The sequence below is a fragment of the Alligator sinensis genome, unplaced genomic scaffold (assembly GCF_000455745.1).
Source record: "Alligator sinensis unplaced genomic scaffold, ASM45574v1 scaffold579_1, whole genome shotgun sequence".
Classification (NCBI taxonomy): domain Eukaryota; kingdom Metazoa; phylum Chordata; order Crocodylia; family Alligatoridae; genus Alligator; species Alligator sinensis.
The window spans coordinates 1,418,837-1,444,097 of NW_005842023.1; the positions used below are offsets into that span (position 1 = coordinate 1,418,837).

General features: G+C 38.1%; 1 protein-coding gene across 9 annotated transcripts in view; it reads right to left on the reverse strand.

Annotated features, from left to right (window-relative positions):
- The window catches only part of EXOC2 (exocyst complex component 2), a 197,685-nt gene that overhangs the window by 99,705 nt on the left and 72,719 nt on the right, over positions 1 to 25,261 (reverse strand). For all 9 annotated transcript variants that reach the window (XM_025202401.1, XM_025202399.1, XM_025202400.1 and 6 more), the window contains 3 exons: positions 23,181 to 23,299; positions 8,355 to 8,480; positions 2,728 to 2,852 (listed from right to left, as the gene is read on the reverse strand). In XM_025202401.1, the coding sequence (XP_025058186.1) occupies positions 2,728 to 2,852; positions 8,355 to 8,480; positions 23,181 to 23,299 (370 nt within the window). The remainder of the gene's footprint in view (positions 1 to 2,727; positions 2,853 to 8,354; positions 8,481 to 23,180; positions 23,300 to 25,261) is intronic.

Below are 25,261 nucleotides of genomic sequence, written 5' to 3' on the forward strand. Positions count from 1 at the left end.
CCTCAAAGAATATAGTTATTTTTGAGTCACTAAATAATGTTTGTTTTCAAATTCATCCTTTGTCATAATTTCTTTAGGTTATTTTTAAGGCATGTAAAACCTGAAGGAAGTCTGCAGTTACCATAATATTACAAAGAAATTAAAAACTGAAAACAGATTTTAATTAGAACCACTTTATAACCTTTAAGGAAAACAGAGACCTTAATCATGCTGAAGCACATCCAACATTAGAGCAGAACAATGCTTACTTATTAATCAAGAAGTATGAGAGTCACTGCTCCTTTTTTATGCTTTTGTTAAGAAAACAATAACAACAACCAATAAATTCTTGTATATTCCAAGTACGTTTCAAAATGCTTCTCAACTGAGCATTTTGGTGTTTTGGTGGCTGGCTTAAAACAAAACAAAAATATTTATAACCTTAGATATCATCTCTCCCCAGCACCAACAATTTCGTTAAATAAAAATCTTAACCCTTTCCTGCACAGACAGACCAAAACTAAACTGTGGTAAGACCAACGGTTAGTAGTCACATATGTTCTTTACAAAGATCTCAGCAGTTCACAGAACTGTAAGCTTTTTAGCTGTTGGAAATATCATGTAAATCTTCAACTGACAATATAGTAGGATGTACTGTTAAACTTTCACAAGACAGAACTTGTACAATAGAAAATAAACCTAGCTTATTATTTAAATCACTGGGTTTTTTTGCCTTTGTATTAGTGCTTCTCTCTTCCAGGCTTCTGAACTTCAATCAAATGGGTATTTTTTACATTGCATGCTTGCTTTCTCATGCTTTGATTATGAACACCATAGCTCCCAAAATATAAACCCCCAAATGAAGAAATATGTAAAGAAATATATTCAAAGACCATTACATCTGTACAGTTTACTATGGAAAAAATTATATTGTGTGTACATATTGGATGGGGCTCCTGTGCTAAAAGTTCCCCAATCCTCCTGAGGTGGTTTCATATGCTGTACTGATTCACATCCTATTATTTTTAGGATAACTAGTGGCAATTAGGAGGGAGCAAGATTTAAACTTTACATTTTGACCAACTCTTATTTATGGGCAAAAAAGGGCAAGAGAATAGGGACAAAATTCCATGTCAAAATCTGAGAATAAGAAACAGCTTACTACCTTAAAGTGCAAATACCTCCTATCTTTTTGACAATGAAAAAATGCTCCGGTTAGATACCGTATTAAATTATGCATTTTGTTTTTGCATTTACTGTCAAAAGCAGAACTGCTCAGCTTTGTTTAGAGATGTACACATGCTTTTTTGGTTTCTTATAAAATTGCTCTTTGACTATATATCCACAGACAAAAAAACCCAGTAATTTACCGTTTGGATTTGGACTTTACCACCTCAACTCCAACAAACAGAAGAGTGATTTGGTAACCATGATGATACTGCTTTTCAAATCATAATATCTCATCTTTCATGAAGCAAAGCATCATTTTGAAGGGAATCAACACTTGGGTTGCCAAGAGCTGAAAAGCTTCAATCCTGTTCTGAGTGATTCATTGTGAGGCACTGTTAAACGCAATGCCATTTTTGCACTGGTTTAAGTACTTTTCAAACAGGGTTGACAAAATAGATCAGTTTCACAAGGGCCAGAAGGGACTTGTTCAATGTTTTGAACAGTTAAAATTTTACAGCTTTAAATATTCTCTGTCATCAAATCATTATGCAAGTTTAGTGTTTATAAAACATGGGCAATAAAGCTAACATAGAAAAAACAATAATTTTATTAGCCAGAGAACAGGAAAAGCAGTACAATAAGTTTCCCTAACAATGCAGCACAGTGCTTCAGCCTTAATACCCATGCAATTCCTTCCCTATGTGCATTTGCTTCAATCTTCTGCTGAAGCTGCACTCTCTTTGGTTGCAGCTGTCACATGGACAAATGCTCTCTAGGAACTGGATTGAAATGAGCCTTCAGACAGATGGTAAGAACTCTCTGCTAGTAACCAAAATCATATATGAACTGGTAACCTAGAGATAGAAGGCACCAAACCCTCATCTTTTGCCTGACATAAAATTATACTTCTTTTTTGGGGATGCCTCTTATCTAAGATCCTGCTACTTGAAAAGCAGATGGAAGGCAAGACCATCTGCTGCCTACCCCTTTCTGTCAAATACATCATATGGGAACTGGTGAGTAACTAATTATATAAAACAAAAGCAGTGGCTGAAGTCTCTAGTTGCAATGATTATGATGGTATACAGCAGAGGTACTAAACTCATCCAGCCCCGCAGGCAAGATGAGGGGTACGGAGCCAATGCACAGGACAGATTGGGCCCACAGACTGGCATCACATGGCAGAGTCAGTATGCAGCATCGACATGGGCCACATGTTCAACATATACCCCACGCACTGGCTTCAGTGAGCAGAGCCAGTCCATGAGCCCCATCCAGACTGGCTCTAGATCTAGCATGCAGGGCTGATCTGGTGCAAATACCATGTGCAGTACGTGCTCCAGACTGGCGCTAAGCACCGCAAGCCCTGGACCAGCCCCATATGCTGCATGAAGAGAGAGAGAGTGAGAGTGTGATCAAATTTCTATGATCCCCAAACTGTAAGAAGATAGTCAAATGTTTTCTATCACTGAGCTACTATATTCTTTCAGCTCCAACTCCATTCCAAAACACACAATGTCTATGGAGCTTTGCTTAACTGCAGTCATTTCAAAATAATGTATATGCATTATTCCATACCTCACTGAAAAGACTTCCATTCACATAAGAAATCCAGAGCTTCCAGAAGTTGGGGAGCTGACTTACAACAAGTTTTGTCAACTTTTCAACAAATGCAACTTGTTGAGGAACTTTATATCGCCAAGCTAAGGGAAAAAGAAAGAATAAATAAAGAGCTTTGAAGTGATAATGGAGATTTTTAAAAATTTGTTGCTGTGATTCAATGAACCTTTTGGGCCCAACTTGCAAAATTTTACAGCTTGGTCCTTATGGTATACACCCTGTACACATGCAAATCAGGCTCATAGAATTATCTTCTAAAGACAAAAAACTGGGAATTTGGAGGCACAAGATTTTTTTGTCCCCAGTTTATCCACAGACTTCCACTGTGTGTCCTGGATAAGCTGTTAACCTCTTCTCTATGCTTCACTTAATTAGGAAAGCCCCAGTTTTCTTCCGTAACAAATTACAGTGATACTAATGTTGCATTTAGGACACAAAACTCATTGGTACATCATATAACACCATTAGAAATGCAAAACTCTCTTATAAATAAAGTACAGTGGTTCTTACCAAATGACAGGAGGAAGAGTTGCACAGACCTCCATAGAAACAATGGCATTTTGGCTAGCACTACATTAATGAGAAGCTATTCACGCTTTGGCAACAAAAGAGAAGAGGTAGTTGTTCAGGTACAAGAGGAAACATGGGATGAGGGCTGACAGACAGATGTGGAAAGGGGAAGCAACTTGGGAACCATCCCTCTACAGCCATGTTGCTCCTTTTCCTGATTACTTTTTGATCTGGTTTTCACAACTTCGGTGACAGGAAGGAGGGCTTAGATTTTCAGTAAACTGTTTTGCACAAATACATAGCCCTTTTTACTAAAGCATGTTAATTTTCAGGTCAAGAATTTGATTCCAGTTAATGCTGTTAGCATAGAAGTCAAAAGCACTTAACAAGGGATGTTTAGGTTAGATGCTAGGAAAAACTCTCTCTCTAGAAGGGTGGCCAGGCAGTGGAACAGGCTCCCCAGAGATGTTGAGGAACCTCCATCCTTGGAGGTTTTTAAGACCTGGTTAGACAATGTCTTAGCTGGGATGATACAGTTGGGGGTAGCCCTGCTCTGAGCAGGGGGTTGGACTAGATGATGTTCTGAGGTCTCTTCCAACCATAATTTTCTATGATTCTATGAAACAAACTAATTATAATGGGAAAAAAGGGGTTTTTTTTCTGATAACCTGAGATCTTTTACAAAGCACAGTAATGGAGTGTGAAACTATTTCACCATGCTTGGATGAGATACTGTATTTATTCTTAACTTTATTAAAAATACTGGTCATTTATCTTAGGAAGTCCCAAATTGGACAAATGGGTGTAACTCTGGCAATTAGTTTGCTGTGCCAAAGCCCCAGCAATTACTTACACATGTTAACAATCAGTCATAAGGCTTTCTGGAACAGCTGAGTTTCTTCTATTTTTGGTGATATGGATCAACTATTGGCTTCAAAATGCATTTGATCTCCCTCTCATTCCCTCTGAATTTCCCCTTCTACTGATAAGGTACAGAGATACTACCTACAGAGGGTGCTTTCTTCTCTGCAGTAACAATGCAGGGGTTAGGGAGTACTTAAAAAGAGAACCCAGTGAAAATTTAACATTGTTTAGAGAAGTACCTTGGCACAACTAAGTGGTAACAAAGGTTTTGACTTTAAACTTTGTCACAGGAGCCAGCATACACACAACTGTTATACCATAAACTATGTTTAGACAGCCAACATTTAATGCATATTTGATCCTTCTCTCCTTGAAGCATGATATTCTCATCTTACAGTAAAAAAGCACTTGAACTGGGGTCTGCAGATAAGGAGCCCTTGATGCAGTGAGGCAACTTCACATTGTAAAAATCTGGCCTTACAGTCAAGGTACTTGCTTTGAAGATCTCATCAGTAGTAAAGAGATCATTCTGTGATGTTGAGAGTAGAAACTCCTTACTGGACAGCTAGAATAGGGCAGGAAATTGTGTTTCTAAGCAACTCTGATTGCTGGCTAAGGTAGTTCCTATGTCACCTTGCTTTATGACAGCCACCTACAGATGCAAATATCTATGTTCCTGCAACTAGTGACAGGCAGAGTAAAACAAAGGACCCTTAGCTAGAAACTGAGTGATGGACAGCTAACAACTAGTGTGCATCGATAAAGATTTTTTAGCCCGATACCAACGGCTGATTATTACCAAGCCATGTCGGCCGATACTGATCCGATTGCTGATACAGAGCCCTGCAGCTTGGAGAGCAGTGTCCAGCTGATAAGTCTGTAGGGGGTGAGGGGTGGGGCGGAGGAAAGGGGCATGGGGGCAGATCAAGGCCCCCGCAATGAGGGAAGGAATGGGGCTGGGGCAGGCACTGCCCAGCCAGGATGGGGTGTAGAATGGAGCTGCAAGTGGCTTGTGTGGGGGGCATATAGGAGTGAGGCAGCTCCCATAACTGTGCATACCCCAGGGGAGACATGGAGGGTGAGTGCTCTCTGGATCTGTGTGCGGTGTGAGAGCGGGCTGCCGCTGTATGCTCAGGGCTGGGGGTGGTGCCAGGCTCTTCACAGCAGGGGGCTGGGGCTGCACTAGGGGCAGGAGGCAGTGGCGCCGGGGGCAGGGGGAGGAGTGGCTACAGCAAATTCTGGGGTGACCACAGCCCACCTTGAAGCTTCCCTCCCAGCACAGCCCCAGCTCAGGCCCCCTGCTGGGAGGAGCCCCCAACCCCAGCCCACAGCAGCAGCTCACCCGTGTCCCATGCACAGATCCAAGGGGGACACGCCCCCCCATGTCTCCCTCGGGGTGCGCACAGTAGCAGGAACCAAGCTCCACCCACCCTCTGGACAAGTCTCTTGCACTTCATGCTGCACCCTGCCCCAGCTGTGGAGTGCCTGCCCCAGCCACAGCCCCATTCCTTCCCCCACTGTGGGGGCATCAATTTGCTCCTCCTCCATGCCCCTTTCCCCCCCACCCGCACCAACAGACTTACCAGCCAGACAATGCTCTCCACGCTGCCGGGCTGCATTCCTGGCCATGTACATGCTGTAGCTGCGCCCATGCATGGGGCATTTATCAGTGACATTATTGGTTACATCAGCCAATTGCCGTTTTCCAGTTGGTCTAATAAAAAGGTATCATTTTGGAACCACGAGTTCTAGTTTTTTGTAAGTGTAATCGCCATTAATGTCACTTTTCCTTTCATCAGTGCTGATACAATATAGCTGATGTACTGATGTACTTCTACCAACAACCATGTCATTTCCCTTCCCAGGAAAAATAACTTGTTAACAGAGATGATCCCAAACAGGGTGATGAGTATGAGAATTTAACTGAAGTATGCGTCTTTCGGAGAGTGTGAAAAAAATGCAAAACCTCCTTCTAGCTGTTAAGAAAAAAAATTCAGGTAGAGGATGGGAGTGGGGGAGTGGGAAGGTAGAAGGAACGACATGAAGCTTCAACAAACTATCTTAACTAAGCAAAGCAATGTTGTACTTGGTAGATTTTAATGTTACATTTTCCCAAACTACAGCTCTACTATTATGATGACTGCTATTTTTTCTTAAAATTTCTCTTTAGTGCTTAAATTAGCTTGCAAATTTCCTGTCATGCATGCTTTGGATGTTATGGCATTAAAGAGGAAAGCGCAGCCACCACTCAAGCTTCCTCACAAATGGATATTCAGACCAAAGCTCTAATGTTATTGGAATGTTGCTGTTTTGTATTCAATTTTCTTTGAATTTGTTCCAGCCATCTTTGAAGCCATAATGATGCATCATGTTATGGAATAATATGGATCAGTTAATCTTCCGAGTAGTGACTTCAAATTTTGGCCTAAATGTGATCACCACTAGGCTTCTATGTAGCCAAGGCAAACAAAAAAAAATTGTAATAGTCTTTATACCTCCATTCCAAGATCGCAAAAGGGAAAGAAAAGTCAAAAATATTTTCTCTAAGAAAATCAGGTACTACAGAATAGTGTAAGGAAGCATCAAGCTCTACAATTAAAAAGAATGGAATTTTTCTAGCATTTATACATTGTACACAATTTTTTAGGGATTTCACACAAGGGGTGAAAAATGGCCCATTATTATAGATTCAAATAGAGATTTAAGGTTTACTCCAGTGGTTATATGAGGTTAAAAGGGATGAGAACAATTTGCCCTCAAGACTATCCATTTTAAAGTATGCAGGCAACTATATCATCTTCATCTTTATCCAACAAAATTCACTACAATTTTTATGGTAACCACTAACTAGGTTACTAAACAAACAGAAAATGTACTGCTTTATCCCATACTGCTTACAAACTAATTTTAACCATGACATTAGTTGAGGAAAGACATGGGTGATAACAGTGAAGTCAAGGGGTTACTTGATTTTATTCCATGGATGTTTAGGTGGTTCTGTTTAACTTATATACTTTGACCTGTAAATATTCAGCCCATGAATATTAAGAATATGACACAATGAAGTAAATGTCCATTTAAAGATCAACTGCGATGGCAAAATAAGATTCAGACTTCAATGAGTTTACTGTAAATTTTAAGGTTTTATTCTCCCCCACACTCTGTACTTTTTTTTAGCTCAGAAACACGAACTTTGTTTTCACTAGACTGATGTGCTAGATGGATAGTGACATCATAATAAAATAAAGCCTTAGCTCTACCTCCTTTGGCTCTTTAAGTGGTATAGATACTACATTATAAACAAAAAATATGTACGACAAACAGACCAAGTCCAGTAACTTTTATACTGGTTCTTTGTCGAAATTTGCATTTATGTATATACATAAACATAACCTCAAAGTTTTAAAACAGCCCAAATAAGTATCAAAGGTGTAAGTTCAGATTTTATAGTCACCAGCCATCCAAGTACAAAGAGTCCTAACTCCAAACTCACATGAACCCTGTGTTCCCACTACTGAAAGTTCATTAAATGAATAAAAAAATCATGTAGGCACTTTAAAAAACACACATGCTATCCTTTCAGCTCTTGGAGATGGCAGATAGTTTGGTTAGATTCAGAGGTAAAAACCAAAGTATTAAACCACAAGAGGAGCAAATGCAACTATTCCAGCTGACTAATATTAAACAAAAAAGAAGGGGGATGGGGGAACTTAATTGGTAATGGGCAAGGAAAAGACCATATTTAAGGGAAAAGACTATTTGTCTCTATTGTACCTTAGTAAATGGAGACTCATTTGGGGTTAGTTTTACCTCAAAAACAGGAGCAATTCCTTAGCACAAGTATGCTTCCAAAGAAGGAGGAACTTTAGTTAGGTTTCAGTGAATAAGGGAAAGAAAACTTGTAGTTTTATGGTCTGACCACCACCAATTAGGAAAACTGCATTCTGCAAACAAGCACAAACCTTTCCTTTCCTTTACAGTTTAGCTTCTATGCCTCTGAAGATAAACAGAGGCAACAGGTATTATCTATTTACACATATTACTTGTAGGAACTAGTAGTTCATTGTCCATCAACACACCAAGAAAATTAATGCAGTTGGATGCCAACACTTTTTACTGTTTGGGGGACACACAATAAAACATGTTGGACCTAGGGAACTGTCAAAAGGGCATTTTCATTTATTTTTTTTTTAAATGACACCAATGCCTACCATCATCACGACCTGACTGAAAGCTGCTTCCCCTTTTCAATGAAGCAGTCTGACTGAGATGGCCAATTGGAGAGGGATGCACGTCGCCATCCAGGTCCATCAATGGACTATGCAGCAATGGATTGCCTGAAAAGAAAGATACAAATAACATCATTTCAAAATGGATTCCAATTTCATTGTGTTAAGAGGCTGTCAGAAAGAAGATTATTGAAAAAACAAACAAACTAGTTTTCAACCTAAGAAATCGATATTTAAGTTACCTTCTCCATACTTATTCTACCACATCCAAACTGGATCACTGGGTTTGACTGCAGAGCTGCTGCACCGGTGCCCAGAGTATCTTTGGGCCTCAAACAAGGTTATAAAAGAGGGTAGGTGACCCTAAGCACTCCTCAGTTCCTTTACCAATATAGAATCCTGGTTGCTTTATACAGTCTATCATAGCAAGGATGAAAGGTAGGCTGTGGATTATACGTGGACAATTCATCTCAAAGTACCAGAGTTACTACAAGGTATGTAATCGTGTCATCAAGTACTATCAACATTTTGTATTGACAAAACAGCCAGATCCTATTCTGCTTATTAAGCACCTGAGTATGATCCCATTCCATCTTGCTCTAGACTGCAGCTTAGTTGCTTATCATTTGTGAACATGGCTTGGGAAAGCAAGACAGGAAATAAATTACTTGACCGTGAAAATAACTTACAATTTCAAATTTCAGAAGCTTGAGATGAGGCCTCTAAAATCTCGTCATTAGAAAAAAAACCATTATAAAGATATCTTACCATAAGAGCTAGAATCCCATCCTTCAAGCCTAAGTTCTCACTATCAAAACGGTTGTTTTTACGGAAATGAGGCACACAAATCCATCAATCCCATCTGTACTGTGTTTAGATCCCAATGGCTCAGACTGTTTTTCCAGTGAATAAACTGGTAAGATCCGTCAGAAATCTAGACATTGCAGAATGAAAGGAAAACTTGGCAATACTAAATAAAAGGGTAAGTAGCTGAAATGGCTGGTAAGGGGACCTGAAAGGCAAGGGTCTGCAACGTTTTTTTTTTTCCCTGTGAGCCAGACTGACCCAGTTCAAATCAGGAACATGAAGGTGGGCAGATGCTTAGGTGCTAAGACCCAGTCACTGCCACCTCTTTTACCAGTGGAGGCAAAGGAAAAGTGCCTGCTGCTTTCCCCACAGCAGCAGGAAGAAAGCACCTGTCTCCACTGCTTTTCCTGGTGGTAGCATGGGGAAAGTGCTCACTGCTATGACAGAAGGGAAGCCTGCGTGCCACTGCCAGGAAAAGTGGCAATGGCATCTGGGTCCTAGTGCCTGTGCATCTACCCACACACAGCTGGCATTCTCTCCATGGCATCATGGAAAGAACACCCACAGAAGGTGTTCCCTACTATGAATGTCCTGAGACCGTGGGCTGAATAAAATGACTTTGTAAACCATAGGCTGTCAACCCCTGGTAAAGGAACTCATATTTAACTGTTATTTTTTCTCTATTTTTTAATGACAATGGGTATTAAAAATATCTGGTATCTGACGGTATATCTACACTGGGGCAGTTGCATGTCACAAGCACAATGTTCCTGGGCACACCCCACCCACACATTTCAAACCTGGAAATGTCCAGGTGAGGTTGCTTCAGGGTTGCCCCTAGTAGCTGCTCTCAAGTACACTGAAGATGGAGGTCTTAAGAGAGGCCGCTGGGGAGGACTCCAGAAAAATACCTTCTGTAAGATGGCATCCTTTATAGAGTATTTGTGATTACAAACACTGTCTGCTGAGGCAGCTGGCCAAGAAGGACTGCAAAATGAAAAATTAGGATTCAAGTTCACTAGTTTCACAGATACTGTTTCCTGAGACAGTGGGGCATGCATGTGTACAGTCATCCTCCTGCCCCTTTACCTATGAACAGAAAACATCATGGCATTAGTCAATATCCAAGTAAATACTCTAATAATTGGAATAAATTCCAACAAACTGCTCTCAGTCCAAAAATATTTAGGTGAAGGGGAGTTGCCCGAGAACAGACATCTGTAAAGCCATTTTGTTCAGTTCCTCATTCTGCATCAAAGTCATCAGTTGAAAGTGTTTTGGAAAGTAACAGTAGAGAAGTGTACTTCTTTGAAAAGCTCTTGGGAGTCCTCTTTTAGCATAAGGATAACCAGACTTCTAAGATAATGTCTGATGGACTGATATACTGACTACAACTATCCATGTATATAATGAAGTAGATGACTGGCATGCTAAGTTAAAGGTGCACAGGCGCCCATGTGCCTAACAGTTTGAGACAAATCCTTAACAATGTTTGAGGATATGCCTGCAAGTGATATATCAGTGTCCTTCTTGATACATGCAAGCTGTTGGGAGTTAAATCTAAAACTGCCCCTATAAATGAGTATTTTTCATGAGTAAAGAAAGGTGCTTAGACATGTTAGTCTGAAATCAGGAAGAAGACAGGGCAGGGTGACACCTTACAGATCAGTCATTCAGAGGCAGGGGCTTTCATGGGCAACAGCCTACTTTGTTAGATGCTCTCAGTGGAGTTGCAGAGAGAAGAGGTACTAAAAAGAAAGGAATAGTCATTTAAATACAAAGCTACAAGGAAAGGAGGAAAGGAGGGGACACTGCTGAGAGAAGCAGAGGTGAGTTGAAGAGATCAAAAGGGATAAATGCAGCAGTGACCTGACTGAAGGACACAGGGATTATAAAATCTAGTCTAAGTAATGGGTAAGAAGCCAGGGTCTCTATTGAGACCATACCTAACACAATCTCTTCTTTCCCCACACCTGCAGGCAATCAGAGTCTGTGCTTCTGTCACAGCTGCCCCACTCTGCAAAACAGTTAATAGGCTGCTCATCATAGTCATGTAACACCTCTGTAACAGCTACCATCTGGGAGCAGAGCAGAGACCTGTGGGATGCTGAGTGTTGGAGGGACCCCCTGCAGTGCTACAGATAATTAGACCAATGTTATGTGCAGCACAAAATGTCCCACTATAAAAAAAAAAAAAAAATCTCTCTTTGAAAGAGGAATATTTTGTGTAGGATCAGCCACATTTGTGGTGCTACAGACAGTGTATATGTTGGCATACTATTGATCTATAGCGCTACAAGGGTGACTGTCATGCTACAACTTTAACTTCTAAGTCCTAAAGATGCAATGAGCTGGAGAATCTCCTAAAAAAAGTAAATTTCATGCGGAAGATTTTGTTGGACAAGCTGGGCACAAAGATGTCTATAAATTAAGGCATTGTTTTCTCACATAAATTGCTTCCAAAGCTAGATATATGGTAAGTCCCATCAGTGTCACTGACAGTTGGAATGACAAAACCTTGCCATACTATGGAATGTGCTCACTTGAAATCCAAGCTATTTGCTGCATTGTGGAAATATGTATTTTGAAGCTTAAGAGCTACATATGAGGCCCATGTATAGATAAAAGGAATCACAGAGGCTACAGGGAACTTCCTGAACTTGATTTGCAGATGAAGGTATTAAATAGTCTCAAGTTTAGAATTGGGCACCAGCCCTTTACCACTGAGAAAAGAAAATAATGGGAGCAAAAGCCCTTCACTTCTTAATTCTGGAGAAATATATTCTATGACAAGAGAAGACAGAAGTAACTCAAATTTTTGGTATAAGATGCTCCTGTACAATAATTCCCCAGCAACTCTTCCTGAAACTGAATGCAATTCCCCACTTCTTGTACCTTCTAGCCTCAACTGCCTGCAGATATAGAAAACAAAATCAGAAACTGTTCCTAATAGGGCAGAAATACCAAGGATCTACTGGAAGACGCACATAGCTCTGGACTGTGGAGTCAACTTTGCCATTTCAAAGATGTTGCCAAGTGTAAAAATGAAGCAGGTGCTGTTGCTGATTACCTCCAGTGGAACTTCTGACCCTTTCTTGAAAATCCAGGTCTCCTACCATGCACAAAGACCGACTCCCTCACTTTCTGCTTCATCTTTGAGAACTGACAAATGAGTGCCTGTCAACAAATTAACCTGCTCCAAAGCACCTAGGCTTTCCTTTGTTGAGAGGCAGAATTGCCCGTCTCATAGTGAGGGCAATTCTTGAGTCCCAAAGGCTTCTGCACTGCCATGGGGCCAGGATCCAGTACTGGGGAAACTTGATAGGGAAAAACAGGGAAAATTATTAAAAAAGGAAACTGCATTAAATTGAATCTGTAAATGAAAGAACTAATAACCAGTACCTACAGCTATTAAACAACAGCAGAATGACACACAATGAGAGAGTGAGAGTGAGCAAGTGCTCTGACACTGCAAAGTTCATTCTTGGAACCACATGTGGCCAGCAGGAACTGAAAGGCAGCTAGGGTCACCATGATCTCTGTGCCCTTGGTTTGAACATGGAGACACCAAGGGTATAAACAAGCATAACCCCCACAGGGCACAACAATTTGCTAGCCAAAAAAACTGAAACAGAGTGCATAAAATGCACGTAGTCCAGAAGTGAGTGAGATAGACATACAGACAGATAGACAGACAATCACTGAAATCAAAAGTTATGTTACCAAGAATACCTTAATATTAACACTGAATAATCTAATCCACTACTTTATTATTATTATTACTGCCATTTGTTTACATTTTCATATTCCTCAGGTTGCATCATGAAAATAAGAATACATGTTATATATGATTTCTAAACAGCTTCAATTTCATGTTTTCAAGAACTACAAAGGCACATAGGAACATTGATATCAGATCACATGTGGGATCCACCTCATCAAGTACCAGTACCCTCTCTCAGAGGTATTCATATTAACTGTAAAACCCAGGTCTTTAAGAGAGAAAATAAATACCAATATTACAAATTCACAGATGTTTAACAACATTAATTTCTGTTTTGGTTTCCCACTTACCCTAGTTTTTGTCATAATCCTGCAATGAATTTTCAAAAGGGAGAGACTCCTTGCTTCTAATTAATGTGGCTATAGCTGAGCACAAAGCCACAACAGTGCAAAGCTAAATATAGGTACCATGCTAAAGGTTTAGCTTAATATACTGCTATTTGTATGTACAAAAAGCATACATTAAAAAAGAAGCAAAGAAAAACAACAGTATCACTTCACACTTAACAGGTGAGATATAGAACATTAACTTTTTACAGCTGGAGGCTCTGTCATCTTAACCTGCTACCTAAATATTGAATCATCATATTGTTTTACCCTGGATATATACTTCACCTATTAAAATTAATTCAACCATGTAGAACCCGCACAAATTACTACCTTTAGGGCAGCTGTATTAAGTATAAGCATAATTTCTACACTTCTACAATATATTAGAATAACACAATGTGGATGATTTATTGCTTTAATGAAAGCCCTCTATTATACCAAGAAATAGGCAATGAAGAATTAAAATTGCAAACAGACATATGGCAACACAAATGCAAAAGGCTAAATGTGCATGTCAAAGATGCAGTTGTCCATGCAAAGGATAACTATGCTAGTTTTTGTATTTTTTCATTAACTTAGTTGTCTATGATTTTTAAAAACAGGTCTATAACATGCTCTAAATCTAGAATTACCAACATCCGTTACACCAACTGTGGAATTAAATAAACTGATTCAATGCAAGTGAACCTTCCTCTTCCTCAGAATCAAGGGGAAAAAACCCACATAAAAATGAATGAATGAATAAATGAATGCATAAAGGAGGAAGCATAACTCATGCTTAAAATCACCCTTAAAATCAAAAGGATCTAGGGTACAGGCTAGAAAGACCCTACAAAACTCTAATCACATAGCATAATTGTTTGGTGTCCATGAGCTTCAGCATGGTTTCTAAGATTTAACCCAGTAAAATGCAAACTTTCTGAAAAGTTTAGCTGAAGAAATGCAATTTATTTAGTTGATATAAATATTTTCAGTTAAAATTCATGTTTTAAAAAGCTAAAAATGCTGTCATCTGACAAACGTTTCCCCCAAAGAAATATCAAATAAAATGAAAATTCCATCTTTTCAAGTCTTCATATAGAAATCTATCTTTACTGTTTATACACTTTGGAAATTTAAGAATTTTCTTATTAATACTCTCTTTTCTAAAAACAAGTGCCAATTTAATATATAGAAGGAAAACAGACATTTACTAAATCACTTGATATATGGTCAATTAAAATAATTTATCTGATATTGCACCAATATGTTTGAAAACTTTGACAATTTTGTGCTGCCACTGCTTATCAATAACAGAAAATAGTATAAAGAATACTCTTGTTCCACTAGAAAAACCCACATCATCAGTTTGCAACTATACCAGGAAAAGAAAGTTTAACATGAACTAATTTCTTAATTGGTTGTCTAGCATTACAAGCAAGTATAACACGGCAGCAGGGAACTACAAGAGCACATATACCCTCAGGACTAATAAACATCTGGAGTACATTAGGAAAAGCTGATCTTGCTCTGAACTGACCAGAAGATAGCGCTTGAAGACTACACACAAAAGTATACATCTTGAAAAAGAGTGAGGGTTTGCTTACAAACAAGTTTCCCCCTATTTTAAACTTCCTCTCTCTCTAGAGGAGAGAGTACAAATTTAGCCATGTAATTCGGCACATGGAATTATTTTATGAGCAAAATATGGAATGGAGGTACTAATGTTTACGCACCCCAAATAATTTACTGTGATCAAAAGTGTATTGTCAATTCTATAATTTCTTACGTACATACTATAACATTTTAATCCTAACATTCTTAGCGTCTTATGTTTAATTTTTTTAAAAGTTAAGGCCTTCGTGTTGAAGGAACAAATTTTAAGATATTGCATTACCTGTTCTTGAAATGCAGGTCTTTATATTTAACACAGTGCATCTTTAATGGCACAGAAACACTATGGCAAAATATAGTATCTGGTCCTTAACAAAAATACTTTGCATATAATGCTTAAGTACATCTTTAACTAAACAATGAAAAAATAATATTAAAATATTACTACCATGCTTTTCCCATTTACCTATGAAACCTAATATACAACTATCATAATTAATCCTTTTACCATCCACAAGTAAAAAAAATATCAAATAAAGCATTATTATGTCATTAAGAATTTTTCAAGTAACGTTTTACTAATTTCAAACAGGTTTTTGTTATTTATATCTACAATCATACATTTTATGTGGTCACACACAGAGAAATAAAATCAGGCTATTCAAAAGCAGCACAAAAGCAGATTACATACATTTGTGACACCATGAGGTTATTTACTAGTTATGCATTCACTTATCATAGAATAAGTGTGTGCATCTACAACTGGGAGCAAGATTAGCTCTCTATGTACAAATATATACCTTATATAAACAAATATACACAGGTATGCACACATACTTTAAACTTATTTACATGCTTAGATAAAACATATATGGATATCCGTAACATGAAACAAATATATCCTACACACTCTGCTACGTAATGTTTTGATTTAAACTCAGGCAATTCATTTAAAAATAGTCAACTAATTTGTGGATTATAGAAAGACAATTAAAACCCTTAAACAACAATTTAAAACTTATTGTGAAATGTTTTGAGTTTGCAACTACTCTTGACTATATTTGATTTTCTTCTTGTCTGTAAAAATGAGGTTGCTTTTTCAAATCATTTTAATTGGGACCTCATCCCTGCAACAATCTGTACTTGGCATGTTATTTAAGCAACTCAAGCAAAATCTTTTAAATGGATTCCAGAAGTAGTATTGATTAAATTTTGATTCCCTAAAGAATGTTGTTTATCTTTGGATTGAAAAAGAAACTTCCAATCAGACATGTTACAGCTACAATTTGGAAAATTTCCCAATCTCAAGAATTATGATGGACCGTGATAAACCAAAACGTCAATCAATACTTACAAGACTGTATCTATAGTGATGAATACGTGCATGACTTAAAAAGGATCTACAGATGTGTAGCCAGGTGAATACAGTTACTGTATTTTCTCATCCTTTATGCATCTTGCAGTGTGCTTTCTCACAGGCTACAACAGTGAGAGGGAATACTGATCTATAGCCTCCAGACTCTCTGAAGGGCGGCAGACTTCCTTACCACCCTTAAACACCTTTGAACATTTTTTCCTGTGCACAGCGGGCCCTTGTCCTGTGCTACAGCCCGACCACCCACTGTTGCTTGTTGACCAAACATGCAGTGCCTGGAGCCTACACTGACACAACCAGGATAGGATTCCTTTCATGCACACCGCACAGAAGAATTTCAATTTGCTGAGGCAAGGAATGAAGGGAGTATGACAAATTCCTTTAAAAGTAACTTGTACCCACAGATCAATTACTCCATTTTGTTTTCTCCCCAATGCACTTTCTCTGTGGAAGAGCTGTCAGATTTTAGATGATCAGCAAGTAAAATACAAAACATTGTTTTCACATAAAATAACACGAACCTATTAAATGCTGTTTTTTGATACCATACCTCACTTGCCATATGCAATTTTTGGAATATGTTCAAAACCAAATGGTCCAAAAAGGTTTCTATATTTAAAGAAAATAGATTTGGCATAACAAGCATGAACTATTTTTTTATTACTGTTATTTTCAAATGAAACCTGGTAACTGGAACAATTATTATTTCACTACCAGAGGAAGCCTTAGGTCTCAATCCCAACAGTTCAAAAAATTCCAAACTGAGAGTCTGATTAAGAGTTCAGCACCTAAATGAAAAAAGTGACCTCACTGTTACTGGCATTTACTTTAGTAGACCTGAAGTTTCTCATCATGTTTGAAAAATCAGCCCACCTATTTAGTCACCAAAACAGAATAAATTTTCAGTTCCAGGAGTAAAATCCTGACAATTGAAGTCAATGGGATTTTTGCCAATGACTTCAATAAAACCAGGATTTTACCTCAGGATTTTAATATTGGCTTTGACCTAATCGTGCTTCTTTTTATTTTAAAGACAATTGCTGAAGGCAACATAAGTTTTTAAACAATTTAAACCAGCATATAAAAGGACAATATCTTCTCCTTCAAATATGTGAGATTTTCTTAGAAGTGCAAATAACAGCAAGCTGTCAGATATATAAATAACAAGAAAGGCCAAACTCTGTAATGATCAATATTATAATTCCCTAATTAATAACCCATTAAGGATTTGCTTGACATTCACTGTCAAAAAAGAAAAAGAAGAAAAAGAGCATTTCTACTGAGGACAGGGGATGTGGTTTAGACACGAAATGGCTCCCAGCTGCAAGAAGTCTTCTTCCAGATGTACAGTATGTGAAGGCAATAGAAGAAAACCAGCTGCTAGGATAATAAATTGAAAAGGCCCTTTTGACACAAGGCTTGCTGGCCTGTCTGATCTAACAAAGATAGATCATTCATTGCAAGGTGAACAGAACCTCAGTATGGTACAGAAGAGAAGAAAGAGTAAAATGGTCTAAGCCTCAGTCTCCTTCCTTCATACTATATATAGCCACTGTTACTCTGGCACAAAAATAAAACATGTACCTTTTGAAAAACCAAGGTTGCTGAGTATCAGCAATTTACAAAAAAATGGTTTTTACTAAAAATTTACTAAAAATGGTATGATTTTAGCATGAAAAAAAATCCCACTAAAACCAAAACTCTGCTCTCCTATTGTAAAGGAGCAGCAATCTATTTAGACCATATTCAACAAACTGTATACAAAGTCCCACCCACCCCCCAAACTGCAGGAAGTTCATAAAGTATGATTTTATTAGTCAATTGTATTATTTGCTGAATTACTGCACACCACATGCAAAAGATTTTGAAAACTTGAAGGCATTACATTGCAGTCATTTAAAAAAGACAGCTGTATTAGTCTGTCTCTGTTAGCTCAAGACCATGATACCTAGACAGCCAAAAACAAAGCTACAGCAATAACCACTGGCCATAGAGAAAATATTCATCTTTATTTTTTTTTCATACTCCCTTTAAAAATCCAACTACTCAATACAATTTGGCACATATCTTGGTGCTTCAGGCAAATTTTAAACTAGAGCTTGTTTATTTACATACATTTTAAATGTTATTTTCCATCATTATATCCCTTACATGTCCCTGTATTACAATGAGTCTAAAAAACCTGAAAAGGAATGAAAAAGATCTAAATTGTACCAAATTGGTAGAAGAGTTGCCAAATAAATATTTGTCTGTTGGTCTTTCTCTGCCTCAGTTCCCCACCTCTAAAGCAGGGTTGATAATACCTTCCTTAGAGAGATGATGTGAGGATAATTATACTAAAGATAATGGGGCACTCAAATATTATGGTAATGGGACTCTCAGTACTTCTAATGGATAAAAAAATACTGGAGGTTATTTGTCAATAACTTCTATACACTTACCCAAAAGAGGAAAGATACTGAAGCAGTACCTAATAAAACTTGCTATCAAGTGTGGCAACTGGCATCAATCCTTTTCTGATGAGGACACTGACTGACACTCTCAATTGGGTGGTAAGCAACAGCAAACCTCACTTGGTCAGTAAAGCAGGTGTCCACTATGGCATCTCTAAGTTTCTAGAAACTATTTGTACAACCAGAACAAAATATGTTAAAAGAGTCAGGAGTCTGATTGTACTGGGGTCTACAGTTGGGCAAACACATTGGAGCATGTGATTCAGTATCTGGAACTGTTCAAGGGGTTAGTGTTTTTCCAAAGTATAAGGAAAAAGGCAGATAGGTAAACAGCATACTCATCTACTCCAACAGTATAAGCTTTCATCTATTTCTTGTGACATATGTGGTCTGGTTTTGAATGTTCACCTATCAGATGACCCACCTTAACAGCAAGGAGGGAGAGCTGTCTGGACTAACTGTCTGTACTGTACTACCATTACAATGATGGTAGTACAGTACTAGTTATGTCAGAGTTCACTGATTGAGCATTATCAGTCTTGGGAGAAATAAAAAAATGGAAATTATTTAGGAAAGGAGGCATCCATTAAGCACTTGGGAAAGTTCTTCAAGATAGATAGTAGGCACTGGTTCTGGTCTTTCAGAGTGTCTGAGGGACAGAAATGACATCCTCTTTTGATATGCTTCCACCTCTGCAAGTCTGCTGGGAAGGTAATACTGGTACCATCCAGTAAAGATTACTCCCTTTATTTCTGCTGATTTATATCTCCTGCTCTCTGATAAATATCATTTTTTGAAAATCCACTAAAATGCAAAATCATTGCTGTAAAATCTTCCTATACCACATAGTTAAAATGTTTTCTCAACCTCAAAAAAATCCCATAACTGCTTAGCTTATTGTAGCTTTTATAACATCTTCACTATTCCATCAGAAAAAAATATTTAATAAATAGTAATTATGGTGGCTTTTCAGTTACAATAGTCAGCCTTTATATTTATCTTCAGCTGCCAAATAGTCTCAAGGTTTAGAATATCCTGAAATAACTTTTAATTTCAATATGACAGAAGAGAGTATAAAATTTACAGCTTGAGCCAGGTTGTGGCTGGTGACATTTGATGCACGCAGAACTTGTACTACCCTGGTAGATTCCAGAAACAAACTTCGGAAAAAATAATGATATTCTAAGGTTTCCTTGTCTTCCCTTTTTTCAACTCCTCCAAGTTACTCTAGCAAACTCTGAATTGCTGTGGTGTGGTCCCCACCATCCCAGTTTTTGTTACCACTGAACATGGTGAGAAGAAAGAGGTAATCCAATGGCTCCCAAGGAGAGAATTTATTTCAGATGAAAGTGCTGTTTATGCATCCCCAATCTCCATTTGGGATGTGCTAAAAGTAAATAAATAAATAAATCACCACTGGGAATGTCTACACAAGATGCTAACTGCACATTAAACTAATTCTATTGTGCATTAAGGATCACAAAAAAGCATTCATCAGTGCTAACGCGCAGTAACGCCGATTACGGCACATTAAGTTAGTACCTGTTATTACAGGTACTGAATATAATGCGCCACAATTATGGTGCATTAATGAACATGTAGACGTGCTCACTGACAGACAAGTGATGTCAGAACTATTATGGACAAGACTAAAATAAGCATCTGGGAAGCTGAGAAGTAAATTTAGTCTTGTCATAACTACAGATTTGTCTTTATTACAGCTATGAAAAGCCTGACTGCCATGACTGCACTGAATCCCCTAATGCAGACAGGTAAAGCTGCTATTTACAAATGAGGAGCTTCTCCCTGCTTGGAACTCGAGTATATTTCCACGGGGCAAGTGGCAGTTTATTTTAGCTTCCAATGCCCATAGTCCACAGGATTGTACACTAGTGGCTGGTAAACCAGAGCCTGAAACTGGAGAAAATCTCAATTGAATAGAATGGAATTGTGTTTTAAGTGCCTCTATTGTTTTTTTCTTAGTTTCTTTCACTCAGAATGTCTAGCAAATCAGTGTGTTAAACTATTTCCTCCACAGACTCATCATAAACCACAGAAGAAATACAAATTTCTGGAGGTCACACATTTAAGACTCTGGTTCTGAGATGTCAATAAAGGGTTAATCAAAGGCTTTTCCTGGCAGGAAAAGCAAAAGCTTTGGTCTAATTTTGGATCCGTTTCATAGGAATTTAAACGATGAATGACACTTGTATTAAAGCAGTAAAAAGTTCAGCGTGTGGAACAATTCAGAGAACTGGCTCACTTTGAAACCAATAGAATTTAACAGCAAGATCTTCGGGATAGTAACCCAGTTAAAGATGAGAAATACAGTGCACACAAGCACACACACTTATTGTCTATCCCTCTCTAGTAAAGGCATCAAAATCTGGGCATAACAATGATCAGGAATAGCCTGCAATTAATACAAAAGTGTTTAAGGGGCAGTGATAATCTTCAGCTATGTATTCCAATGAAGAGTACCACAAACTAGGATCAGCATGCGTTATTCCTGTTAAAAAAGGAAAGAAAGATCTAATCCATTGCTCAAAAGAATAATCATCCATATGATTCATCTATCTCTCGATTATAAGGATTGACAAAAAGACCTTCCTGGAAGAGGGATTTTAAAAAAACGCACTGTAGTCTCTAAAAATATCTGTTACATCTTCATATGCAAAATAGCCTCTAACTATAGCATATATATGAATAAGTCACATAATTTATTTGGGTTAATGACATTTCTCAGATTCCTGCCTAACCAATTTCACATGGCTGCAGAAGTGGGGTGGGGGGTGGTGGAGGGAAAGGGAAGGGTATCTGCTTTGAAAAAACACATCCAATGAAACAGATTTTAATCTATTACTAGTCTATTTGGTAGCCCATGTTAATTCTTCTTGTCCTTATGTCTTCCATTTCCCAGGTCCTGCATGTCCCAAACTGGGCTACTGCTCCATACCATAACAGCTCTTTAACTCCCACTGGAGACTGAGGCATTCCTTCCTTTTTTGTGTCCATGTGAGAAGGTATTTAGCAGAATTCACTGATTCGTTGGAATCTGACAGGACACACCATGAGTGCTTCTGCTTGGTCCTCAAACTCGTAACCTCTCGGCTGTCAACCATGCACCTTAGTGCCCACACCAACACAGCCTCCAGACTGAGGCATAAGAATGATCTATTTCATCAGCTCTGATCAATCCCTGAAACTTGAGATCCTCAGGGTATTTAAACAGTTAGTGATTCTACAAAAGCAAATCAGTACAAAACTGTCTCCGACTTCAATAAGCAAGGCAGAAATGGATGGACAAGAAACCTTATTTAAATGTAGGGGTATAAAGTAGGATGAGGAGCTATTCTGGATATGTTTGCTGGCACAAAACCATCTCCTAGGATGCACTGAGGCTAAAAGCATGTGTTGTACATGATTTGACCCACAAGTCATGCTAGAATCACAAATTCTTGATTTTCTTGTACCCCACCTCTAGTCTAGTATTTTGCTAAAGAAGAAACACGTTTAGAGAGAGAACTACGGAGCATTTCTACATAGCTTCTGGCTCAAAGAAGAAACAAAACTTCTTAGATATAAATTACACAAGTAACGATGACGTTCTTGTTCTACCCAAAAGAGACCACATTCCAATTCACTTGTTCAATTACTACCGCTGACCACAGTGGGGTTATTTGTGAAATAAGTAACTACTCAACATGGCAGTTGGTACTCGAATGTAGTCTGTAGTTTTTTTGTTTGTTTGTTTGTTTCAAATTCAGATCTCTCGCAGACTTCCTGCCCAGAAATACCAACCTTATGACTAGTTCTTCTGAAAAGGACATGGTTGTAAACAGACCATGTTAACTGGCTGCTATGGTGATGTAAACTCTGGAAGCACTGTGTATGAAAGCAGCACTTTCAGAAGAAACACCAGCAAAAGTGAGATCACTGAATAATTGAGGTGGATGTTGATAAAACTGAGGTAAGTGAGAAATTCAAGAAGTCTTGCAAGCTGCATCCATGCAAACAACCCATCCCTAAACCGAGTCTCAAAAATACACATTTATGGAGAACACGGCACATCATGAATTACGATTATTACTCTATTTCACAATGACCTTATGTCAACTATATCCATGTATTACTAGTATATTACTGATAAAAGGATATACACAGCTACAAGTTAAGAAACAATATGAATTAAACCTGATCTGTTGTGATCATTTCAGGGATAAAATGGACCTTGGCTGAAGGGGACTGGAGCATATTTTTCACTCCATACAGCCACTGACACAAAACATTATAATTATGAAAAAATAATTATAAACCTCTACCTTGTTTTCATAATAAGCTTGGAGCACAAGAATGGCATACAAGGTAAACCTCAATTCAACTAAAGTAGCTGAAAAGAAAATTTCACATACATAAAAACTTGCTAACTAAGAAAGTCTTTTCTGTAAAGTGAAAATATATCCTTGCCTTTTTGCTCTTTAACATAGCTCTCTTTACAACTGTGCATGAGTTGAAGAATCCACTGGTGCTGAGCTCCAATACATTGCCAAGCAGGGTCCCCAGAAGCATGAAGATCAGAAATATATCTGCAAAACAAAGGGGGAGAAAAATCACAATTCATACTTCATGTATGAAAATCTTAAACAACAATGATCAATTGAAATGTACTTCTCTGGTTATAAAAAACCTAAACATTTATATTTATATATAAGCCTTTCATTCTCCCTTCTTAATTTGGTAGAGGCAAGACTGTTCCTTCCAAACAAAAAAATAGAAAGAAAGTGCATTTTATATTATACTATACATCTTTAGCTGCAACTTTTACCTTCAATATTTTACCTTTAGTAAAGGTATTTTAAAGCAAGTTCATTCTTTAATTACAAAACTTTAATTCAGCCCTCTATTTTTCCATTGAAACCATTACTGTTAGTATAACAAGCACTTAATATGCTCTGGTCAAACCTGCATGTGATTTGTAAAGAAAGAACTGACTGAGGTTTTTGTTAAACTTTAGAATGTGCATAGACACACAACTACCCACTACATATTACATGGCTAAAGGTGATGTTCCTTGAAGTGAGGGCTTTACATTTGTAGTAAGCAGGAGCACGTCACACTATCTTTTGAGGAAAAAATGCATACCCCTACATATGCATAAAGACTGCAGAAGTTCCAGCTCTGCATATCTGAGACTAAATAATGTGACAACAACCATAATAGTCTGATTTGAATAATTGATTAAGGCATGCTAAAAACTCTGAAGATGATACTCAGAATTGTTAGATGATTAGATGCTTTACATGAGTAATCTCTTGCATTGCCTAAATAGAAAATTGATTCAATATACATTCTATCTTCAGCACCTTGCATTGTTTTCCTGCTTCTCTGATGCTCTCAAGTGTGCCACCAAGAAACATACCAACCCCTCTCTCCACATACCAAACCTGGAAATGAGGCAGGGAAGCTGCCCTGGAAGTCACTAATGGAGCATTTTGTCTCTGGTGTGACTAAGAACAGTAGCTTCACTACCTCATTTCTGGGTCTGTCACATGTAGCACAGCAGTGAAGAGGCACTTCTTCTCGGTAATGCATACAGGAGCACCAACGAAGGAGTAAAGGCATTCCCTGAATTAAGATCTTAACCAGTAACAAAAAGTAGGTAAGCCTTTCACAAAGGATACATTATTACAATATCTGAATAAAGCTAATTAATACTGAATGACTAAATTCTGATTTTCTTAAAAACTGTTTGCAGTACAAAACACACACAAATGCTTTGTCAAAAGGAGGATCACATCACTTGGAAGGACAAAGAGATTACACAACTGTCTGATTCTAAGATTTATAACAACAAACTCAAGTCCTCCATCAACATTTCACAGGATTTTAGTCTTCGTTTAACACGTAAGCAAGAATTTGTTCATCTTTTACTTTGATAAAGTTTTCCTTATCTGAAGCCACCCAATACTTTTTACTGGGGGAAATCAATCTCAATCTCAACAAAAGGATCTAAAAATCAGTCTTAAAAAAAACAACAAAATGAGTAATAAATTGAACTGGAAAACTTGTGTACTTATGTTCCTTTACACAAAGATTTAGAGAGCAAGGGAAGATTGCTCGTGATGCTTCAGGACTTTTTAAACCCTGGAACACTGAGGACACAGAGTATCACATACAGGCCCCCTCTACAAGTTACATGTATGCAGTGATTAATGTGTTAATCATGCCATAAATAGGAAAGGTGCTACATGCACACCCAATTTATGGCACCATAAAATGGGAACGGGCCATAAACACGCTCCAAATATAACACAGAACATGTTTATGGCTCATTTGTAATAGTACCTTAGATTTAATGTGTGACCCGTGGCTGATAATCATCTGACTTGGACTGACCAAAGGCTGGGGATGGGGAGAAGCCAAACTTTAAAGACCTGCACTAGGTAGCACTGGCTGGGCAGACCAGTCCAGGAGAAAAGAGGCTTCCCCCCACTGCTGGGGACTTTAAATCCTGTGCCAGGCAGCACTGGCCAGGCTGCCCTGTGCAG